A 10,284-nucleotide genomic window follows, 5' to 3' on the forward strand; every position below is an offset into this window, starting at 1 on the left:
TAAAGCTGCGTCCAGATTACGCGCGCCGAACTGCGCAAAACGTTTGCGAGCGTTGCAGAAATGTTTTGCGCACACTGTCTTGTCTCTGGTTTGTGTGTGTGCTTGGCTATGTTTGCTAGGGTTCCCAATTGAACGGGTGAATATTTTTGAGTGACCATGGATGATGATGTGCAAATCTCTGCAGCAGCTTTTATTATTCTTTGCGACGCTATAAAGAAAAAGCAACGCAAGAGAAGACGCTATTGGATGACGAATTTATTTAAAAGTCGCAATATTTATAGTGGCAGCAACCTGTTGAACGATTTATCATTGTCACGCACTGGACAGTTCAAAAATTTTTGCCGTATATCTTGTGAAGATTTTGAATATCTGATACATCTAATTGGGCATAAAATAGCGAAGCAAGAAACTACATTCAGACAACCCATTCCTGTTAAAGAGAGACTGGCAGTTACTCTACGATTCCTGGCAACTGGGGATTCATACACAAGTTTGATGTACCTGTTCAAAATTTCTAAACAGAGCATATCTACCATAGTGACTGAAGTGTGCCAAGCTTTGTGTGACGCATTGAAAGACTACGTAAAGGTAAGAAATATTGCATTTATTCGTAGTGTTATCCATAAAAGGTGTGTGTGTGTGTGCATCACAACAAAATTTGTAAACGAGAATATTTGTAATCACTGCTTAAGGCGCGAATGTATTGTAATAATGTTGTACAGCACCCCATGAATCCTGAGATTGTGAGTTTGGACTTGGTTGAGGGGTGTCTTGGGAAAATGGATCCTGATACTGTTCATTGAATAAAAGGTGATCGGCGGCCCCAATATTTCCGGAACTATGTGAAGAGGAAGGTGTAGATGCCGAGGATCTTGTATTGGATCCACTACCATTATCGTATCTTCCAATTACAGCGTCAAATATAACGTTATTAATCTTGTGTATTGTAACAGCTCGGGTGCGTTCATCCATTTTTTGTAGCTGTGTTGTTATGTATTGACCAAAAGTATGACACTCGTCTTTTGGAGTGGTTGAGACCTTCTTAAGCAGATCGTATGCAGCAGACACTTTAGGATCTTCTTGTACACATTTTCGTTTCGGAAGTATTTTCTTGGGAGATACAAAAATTTTACGTTTTGCTGTTGGGATTTGAGGACTTGTCCCAACGGAAACTACACTACCCGATTCGATTTCATCATTTGCTACAACTGATTGAGGTTCTCTGTCTACACATTGCGATTCTGAATTGTTGAAAGTTTCATCAGTAGTGCTTTCTTCGTCCTAGAAAAATATTTTATTAAATGGCGTGTGTAGAATAGTATAGGTAGTGCAATTTTTATGGATTTCACTGCTTGTGTACTCATAGACCATAGTACTGAATTTACAGTGTATTTCACATTTTCAGATGCCATCTACTATAGAAGAGTGGACACAAACTTCCAAAATTTTCGAAGACGTGTGGCATTTCCCTCATTGCCTAGCGGCGTTAGATGGGAAACATATTATGTTACAAGCACCCATACAGAGTGGAAGCGAATATTACAACTATAAATCATTTCACAGTATAGTACTACTTGCTTTGGTAGATGGTCAATACAATTTTCTTTTTTGTGACGTTGGTGGTCAGGGTCGCATTTCGGATGGGGGAATTTTTAAAAATAGTTTATTATGGAGAAAAATCGAAAAGAGAGAACTTCCCATTCCGGAACCACGGATTCTTCCTGGCCGACAGAAACGGATTCCTTATGTGTTTGTTGCTGACGATGCTTTTGCCTTGCATGACAACATTATGAAGCCTTATTCAGGTTTACATGACAAAGGTACACCAGAAAGAATTTTCAATTATCGCTTGTCACGAGCACGAAGAATTGTCGAAAACGCGTTTGGCATATTGTCCGCTGTTTTTAGGGTTTTGAGAAAACCACTATTACTGGAGCCTGAGAAGGCACGGCTTGTTGTTTTAACCACTCTTTACTTGCATAATTTTTTAAGAAGCGGAAACTCAAATCAAATATATACTCCGCCTGGAACATTTGATAGCGAAGAGGATGGTTTATTAATAGAAGGAACATGGCGACGTGACGGTAATCCTGAAAATTCATTCTTGCCTATCAGAAGACTACCGCGAAAATCTCCTCTAAATGCACAACAAATTCGGAACGAACTAGCGGAGTATTTTTCGTCGAATGGTGCTGTATCATTTCAAGATAAATATGCTTAGGTAAATGCTACTATGTAAGTAGGCTGGAAATAAATATAATCTGAACTTACCGTTTCTGTATTTATTGAGCCCTTTACACTGTCCTTATCCCACAAAAATTTAAAGGCTTCGAAAGCAAACCATTTGCTTATATATATTTCGTTTCTACCTGCATATGTATACACAATTAGCTAAAATGGACATCAAAAGAAAATCAAAATACTACCTTTCCCCGTGCCTGTAGAATTCTTCATTTTGGCCTTTTCTCTTCTCATCGATGACAGCAACGATGCTACTTTCGCCTTTATTACTTCAACGTCGCTTTCCATTTCTGTTGCTATGTTCTTCCAAGCATCATGTTTTTTATTTCGTAAATGGTAATTACTGTTTTTCACGTCCCACAATTCTGATTTTGTTTCATACATGTTAATTAATTGCAGTGTTTTCTCCCGACTCCATTCAATTTCACTCATTGTGTTGCAGGAATGCGCACAACTACGTCCAAACTTCACTTAACTTTAAACGCGCGCTTAGCCGAATTTCTTTGATGTACCGACACTTGCCCGAACAAATTCGTGCAATGTGCATGCACGCAGTGGCGCGTTCGTGCGCATATACCCGTCCACATTACATGTTGCTGCAACGCTCGCAAACGTTTTGCGCAGTTCGGCGCGCGTAATCTGGACGCAGCCTTACCTTCTAAATGAGTATGCAGAAAAATAATTTCAGAATATTTACACTCAACGCAAAGAGTTTAAGAACAGAATACAAAATACAGGAGCTCATAACCTTTTTAAACTTCAAGTCTCCCGACCTGCTGTTTATTCAAGAGTCAAACCTAAATCAATTACCCAAACAGCTGAATTGCAAATCGCATACATTTTTCATGAATCCACGCATCACAAATTACAGCGGAACGTTGATAGCTACTAAAAACAACGCCAACCTGAAAGTAATTAAACACGATCTAATAGTAGAATCTTACCTTCAAAGTATCACCGTAGAGATCCAAAAGAAACAGGTGGTTTTTGTATCCATATACTTACCTATAAACGTAGGAATCGCAAAGCACGTTATATACTCCCTCAATAGATATCTGAAAACCGTAAACACCTCACAAGTGATCTTAGGCGGAGATTTTAACTGCACCCTCAATCCTCACCGAGATAGAATTGGTTCAACAGAAAGACACCATGATCTGGCAAACGAATTGCGCAAAGTGGTAACCGAAAGTGGTCTTACTGATTGTTGGGACTTCATCCGTAGGAATACAGCTGGACACACCTTTTACACCAAAACACATCCACCAACCGCTTCACGACTAGACCGTATCTATTGCTCACGTAATTTAGTCCACTTATTGAACAAGGCATCATTGCACACCACGTTTTCCGATCATCTCTCTTTGTCAGTAAGTCTAGACTTGGGTATTACAAAGAATCTACCACCATATTGGAAGTTCAACAATATGTTATTACAAGATAAATGCTTCGTTCAAGCTATGACAACGTTTTTGCAATCAGAGATCGATGACTGTGATACGACTATTTCGTCATTTAATCCGACTGTGCGGTGGGAACAAATGAAAAATCGGATCTAAGATGTTGTCATTCTCTATCAAAGACAAAATAGTCAAAAACAATACGCTGAACTACGTGAACTTCAACAACACGCCAATAACATTATTCTTAAAAACAGTAACACGAACATCGAACCTATCCAAAACATTTTGAACAACACGAGAGATGCCTACCTAAGAACAAGCGAAAAAGATTTATATCTGGCAAAGTATGAAAATCTCGTCCACCCAGATCGTCCAACGATTAACAAACAAGTATCAACCCCCTTTAAACCACTATCCGCTCTGCGATACAATAATGAAGTAGTTGAGGAACCGTCTAAGTTGGGACCAATTGTTACCAATTATTTTCAAGAGCTGTATAAGGATAAATGTACCAAGATTAAATTGTCCAACGCTTTGTACAATCATTTTGACGCCTTGCATGACGAAGACAAAATCCTTCTAGAACAACCAATAACTGTCGCAGACGCAACGGCTGCACTTTTCTCCCTTAATAAAAAAAGCGCTCCTGGTATAGATGGCTTAACGACTGACTTTTATAAATGTTTTTGGGGAATCCTAAAAAATATGTATCACAGAATGATAACTTCCGCATTAGAAACCAAACAATTACCCCCATCAGTGACCAAATCAGTGATTGTATTATTACCTAAAAAGGGCGATCTTCTAGAAATAAGTAATTGGAGACCGATATCGTTATTAACGACTGACTACAAAGTTTTCGCAAAGATATTATCCATGAAACTAGCGAACATTATTAACAAAGTACGAATAATTTCGCCAGATCAAAGCTATTCCGTTCCGAACAGATCCATGTACGATGCAATCCATTTGCATAGGGAAATACTTTTTACGCAAACCAACACAATATACCGTTAGCAGTTGTTAACCTAGATCAGAAGTCTGCCTTCGATAACATCTCCCACACATACTTATTTCAAGTACTCCAATTGATGAATTTTGGGAATCATTTTACAAAATCAGTAGAACTTCTATATAGCAATGCTACAAGTCATGTAAGAATTGGGTCGCTGCTTACAAGAGCCATAGAGTTCAATAGTGGTATAAGACAAGGTTGTCCGTTGTCAGGTTCCCTTTTTTCCATTGCAATCGAACCTCTCCTTGCCCTATCACGTAAAGTCCTGGATGGGTGTTTGATTCACATGATGCATAAAGAAATTAAAATAACAGTTAGCGCATACGCCGATGATGTTTCTGTGTTCATTTGTAATGAAACTGACTTCGCAAAACTAGAACAATGTTACAGTATCTATGAGGAACAATCTGGTGCACAACTAAACCTTTTAAAGTGTCGCGGAGTTTGGGCTGGTTCGTGGAAAGGAAGGCAAGACCTCCTCTAAACTTCAAGTGGTCATCAGACGGTATCAAAATATTAGGGGTTCCTTTAACCAATAGTGCTGAACAGGATTCGATACAAGCCTTCAACGTGCTCTGTGAAACAATCAACCTTTCATCCGAAAGATGGAAAAGAAGACTGCCATCTTTATCCCTAATCGGCAGAAAAATCGTCATTAATACATACATCGCTCCGAAGCTATACCACATCCTGCAGTGTATCACTCTTTCGAGTAAGCAACAAAAATCTTTACAGCAAAAGTTAGTTGACATTATTTGGAAAGGGAAACACTGGACTTCGCATGAAGATCTGTGTTTTCCAGTTCGGAAAGGTGGTCTGGGACTTGTGCATATCCCTTCCAAAATTAAATTAATGCGGGCGTGGCTGGCAAAACGTCTCATCACGGTAGCTGAAGATTCAAGTTGGAGGTCGATAATAGAGGAGAGTATGCAAATGGCGGAAGATCTGGGGCTGTCGTGGCAATGGTTTTTTTTGGATGGGAAAAGACCTAGCAGTCCCTTAGTCTCAACCTATGTACAAGAGCTTATCTCTAACATGCAAGCAATAAATTTTACATTGGAGCACTTCGACTTTCTTAAAACCCCAACCACAACGTCAACCTTAATATCACATGCCGTACCGCCTTTATTTAGTGCCAACTGGGCTAAGTGGGGTTACAAAACGATAGGCGACTTCAGGATTGGGGATAGATGGGTGGACGAAGAGGACTTACTTTTGCCTGAAAATGCCACTATGAATGTCAGGAACCAACTTATAGCCCACTACAGAAGGATTAGAGTTTTTTTCCAGGCACTGTATACCGAGCGCGATGTAAACCGCAGAAATACTCATGAAATTGTACTAAAATTTAAGTACTTTGGAGGCACCACATTAACTCTGAATAAAAGCAACAGAAGAAAGCTACAAAACCTATTCATGGCTGAGTACTTTCAAAGGACTTCCGACAAATGCTTAAGTAATCACTGGACCGAGAACGATACTAACTGGTCATCATTTTTCAACTGCTGTACATCTGGTTCAATGGTAGAAATTAGCTGGCGGTTTGCGAAAAACAGATTAGCAGATCCGACCTATCTGCTCAAAGCAAACATCAGGGTTACTGAGAACTGCCAGGTTTGCGAAAAGATCACAGCTAACGCTTGGCATATGATAATAGAATGTCCTTTAGCCAAAGAATTTGGGGCCTTGTTATCGCATGGGCAAGTAACATCTGGCAAGGTAGAAGACTATCACTAGTTGACGCGTTATGTGGAGTAAAAGAGAACAACCGCAGTGATATTTTAATCAATTTTCTGACTAATTCTGCAAAGTTTTATATATATGTTCAATTAATCACCGCCATGAAAAACGACACGCATCCAACGTCCCTTCGGGATGGCTACCTAAAGGGCATTAAAAGCAAAATCTTAATAACTTTCTCGTGGCATAAAGGCATGAATAAAATGGACAGTTTTAAAGATCAGTGGTGCATTGGCGAAGTGCTTTGCAGTGTTAATCGGGGCGGAGAGTTAAAGTGGGGCGGAGTGTTGGATTTGTAAACACGTAAATAGTAACGTTCTGTATGTAGGGAAAAAAATTTTTTAGGTTAGGTTCAACCCCTCGTTGGTTTTATTTGTAGTAGACACAACGTTTTAATAAAATAATAATAATAATAATAATAATAAAGAGCAACTCATTATAGACTCTGTTATACTTGAACAATCCAGACATAACAAACGAAACATACACACTGCATACATTGATTACAAAAAAGCATTCGATTCAGTACCACACTCTTGGTTACAACAAGTACTCTCAATATACAAAGTCAGCAACAATATTACACAATTCCTCAATTACATAATGTCATGTTGGAACACTTACACTAAACGACACAAAACTTATTACCGACCCAATACAAATTAAAAGAGGAATTTTTCAAGGCGATTCTTTAAGTCCGCTCTGGTTTTGTCTTGCTCCATATTTGTTAAACACTACTAACTTTGGGTACAATATTAAACACAACCACGAAATACATCACAACATTACACACCTGTTTTACATGGACGATCTTAAATTATACTCTTCCACAAGCATAAAACTTAATCACCTACACATTACCGAAACATTCTCACGTGACATACAAATGGACTTTGGAATTGATAAATGTAAAACACAACACATCACAGCTGGAAAAAGACAACTTTTAGATTATGAGCTAGAACAGGGTAATTTAATAAATTCCATGGACGAGAATGAAACTTATAAGTATCTTGGTTTTCAGCAAAACACATACATTAAACATACGAGTATAAAACAAACACTTATCACACAATACCTACAAAGAGTACGCAGTATACTTAAAACAAAATTACACGGTAGAAATACAATCAAAGCTATTAACACTTATGCCACACCAGTGCTTACATTCTCTTTTGGGATTATACGTTGGACAAATACAGATTTAGAACAAATACAGAGAAACACACGTACACTATTAACAAAACACCATATACATCACCCTCACTCCTCTACTATACGACTTTACCTTCCTCATTCGGAAGGAGGTAGAGGACTTACAGATATAAAAATATTGCACCAAACACAAATACACAATTTGCGACAATACTTTTATAACAAAACAGATACTTCAGTCCTACACAAAACAGTAACATATGCAGACAAATCTTACACACCACTTAACCTACACGAAACTAATATACTCCCACCTCCATCCAAACCTACATACATCACAAATAACATACAGACATGGAACCAAAAGCCGGTACATGGACGATTTCCACAAGAGGTTAGTCAGGATTGTGTTGATTCTATAGCAACGCACACTTGGTTGTCTGAATGTGATATCTTCCCGGAGACTGAGGGTTTCATGTTAGTAATACAAGACCAGGTCATTAATACACGCAACTATAAAAAACACATACATAAAGACAAAACAGTGACAAACGATTCTTGTCGACTCTGTTCACAAACATCAGAAACAATGCAACATATAATATCGGCATGCACACGACTTGCACAAACTGAATACAAACATCGACACGATCAGGTAGCTAAAATCATACATCAAAAATTAGCACTTAAACACAATCTCACAACAGATAAGACACCATACTACAAATACACGCCACAGATCATACTTGAAAACAACACACACAAATTATATTGGGACAGGACACTACTCACAGACAAAACTATCCACAATAATAGATCAGATATTACACTTATAGATAAAACACAAAAATCCATTTGTATTATAGACATTGCCATACCCAACACTAACAACTTAACTAAAACACATGCAGAAAAACACCGCAAATACACCGATATAGCTATCGAGCTTAAGACGCAATGGAGAATTAAATCTACTGTTATAGTTCCCATTATTCTTAGTGCTACCGGAGTTATACCAAAGACAATACACCACAATTTACAACTATTAGGTTTAGACAAAAACACATACAAAAATTTACAAAAAGCAGTCATTATCAACACATGCCATATTGTTCGTAAATTTCTAAACATAACACAAGATACTACATACAGAAATGATCCACAACGTATACATCTAAACAACAGCACTCCCTCACAACACGGTACACAACATACTGTAATATCTCCACCTCTAACCCAAACAAACACACAAATACAACTTACCGAACAAACAAGTACAACAAATGATACAACATATACCTACAATCAGAGATTCACCTCTGAAGCAAACCACATTATCACTACCCATTAGTATACAACCCAAACGCAAAAGCCTAAACAGCACTTTAGACTCACAACATGACACACAACATACTGTAATATCTCCACCCTTAACTCAACCAACCACACAAACACAACTTCCTGAACAAACAAACGCAATAAATACAAGTAACGCAACTTGCACTACAAAGACGCCCTCACCCAATAAAGTTACACGGCCTAGCACAGCTAAAAAACACAATACTCTTTCTTCTCAGAAACACACCACGTTATCACAACCCACTCGTACTCAACGCAAACGCAGCAACCTTAACAGCACTAGAGGCTCACAAAATACCGTAATGTCTCCACCAATAATGCGAGCAACAACACAAACACAACCTCTAGAACAAAGTAACACCATAAATACAAGTAACGCAACTTGCACTACAAAGACAGGTCCACCCAATAAAGTTACACGTCCTAGCACAGTTAAAAAACGCAATACTCCTTCTTCTCAGAAACAACCCACTCGTATGCAACCCAAACGCAAAAACCTTGACAGCACTACTAGCTCACAAAATACTGCAATATCTCCACCAAAAACCCAAGCAACCACACAAATACAACCTCAAGAACAAAGAAACACCACAAATACAAGTAACGCAACTTGCACTACAAAGACAGGTCCACCCAATAAAGTTACACGTCCTAGCACAATTAAAAAACACAAAACTCCTTCTTCACAGAAACACACCACATTATCACAACCAACTCGGATTCAACCGAAACGCGAAAACCTTAACAGAACTACACGCTCACAACATACTGTAATATCTCCACCAAAAACCCAAGCAACCACACAAATAAAACCTCAAGAACAAAGAAACACCATAAATACAAGTAACGCAACATGCACTACAAAGACAGGTCCACCCAATAAAGTTACACGTCCTAGCACAGTTAAAAAACGCAATACTCCTTCTTCTCAGAAACAACCCACTCGTATACAACCCAAACGCAAAAACCTTGACAGCACTACTAGCTCACAAAATACTGCAATATCTCCACCAAAAACCCAAGCAACCACACAAATACAACCTCAAGAACAAAGAAACACCACAAATACAAGTAACGCAACATGCACTACAAAAACAGGTCCACCCAATAAAGTTACACGCCCTAGCACACTTAAAAAACACATAACTCCTTCTTCACAGAAACACACCACATTGTCACAACCCACTCGTATACAACCGAAGCGCAAAAACCTTAACAGCACCACAGGCTCACAAAATATTGCAATATCTCCACCAAAAACCCAAACAACCTCACAAATACGACCTCAGGAACAAAGAAACACCATAAATACAATTAAAAAACACAAAACTCCTTCTTCACATAAACACACCACATTGTCACAACCCACTC

General features: G+C 38.5%; 2 protein-coding genes across 2 annotated transcripts; one reads left to right on the forward strand and one right to left on the reverse strand.

Annotated features, from left to right (window-relative positions):
* The first annotated feature begins 126 nt into the window (after positions 1–126).
* On the forward strand, positions 127–2,276 carry LOC116169762. The gene is made up of 2 exons (XM_031485927.1): positions 127–588; positions 1,406–2,276. Exons 1-2 carry the CDS (start codon positions 157–159, stop codon positions 2,219–2,221), a joined length of 1,248 nt encoding a protein of 415 aa, XP_031341787.1. The 5' UTR covers positions 127–156; the 3' UTR covers positions 2,222–2,276.
* Positions 584–2,712, reverse strand: LOC116169763. Its single transcript, XM_031485929.1, has 3 exons — positions 2,427–2,712; positions 2,272–2,369; positions 584–1,281 (listed from the first exon to the last, which is right to left on the reverse strand). Exons 1-3 carry the CDS (start codon positions 2,671–2,673, stop codon positions 688–690), a joined length of 939 nt encoding a protein of 312 aa, XP_031341789.1. The 5' UTR covers positions 2,674–2,712; the 3' UTR covers positions 584–687.
* Positions 2,713–10,284: the final 7,572 nt, after the last annotated feature.

The sequence above is a fragment of the Photinus pyralis genome, unplaced genomic scaffold (assembly GCF_008802855.1).
Source record: "Photinus pyralis isolate 1611_PpyrPB1 unplaced genomic scaffold, Ppyr1.3 Ppyr1.4_LG4, whole genome shotgun sequence".
NCBI classification, from domain to species: domain Eukaryota; kingdom Metazoa; phylum Arthropoda; class Insecta; order Coleoptera; family Lampyridae; genus Photinus; species Photinus pyralis.

Excerpts from the sequence above, each read along its gene's own strand:
- LOC116169762 (XM_031485927.1), top strand. The coding sequence starts at position 157 with ATGGATGATGATGTGCAAATCTCTGCAGCAGCTTTTATTATTCTTTGC. Across the intron at positions 589-1,405 it reads CATTGAAAGACTACGTAAAG|ATGCCATCTACTATAGAAGA; the intron begins GTAAGAAATATT and ends TCACATTTTCAG.
- LOC116169763 (XM_031485929.1), bottom strand. The coding sequence starts at position 2,673 with ATGAGTGAAATTGAATGGAGTCGGGAGAAAACACTGCAATTAATTAAC. Across the intron at positions 2,370-2,426 it reads TTCTACAGGCACGGGGAAAG|GTAGAAACGAAATATATATA; the intron begins GTAGTATTTTGA and ends ATACATATGCAG. Across the intron at positions 1,282-2,271 it reads GCTCAATAAATACAGAAACG|GACGAAGAAAGCACTACTGA; the intron begins GTAAGTTCAGAT and ends ATATTTTTCTAG.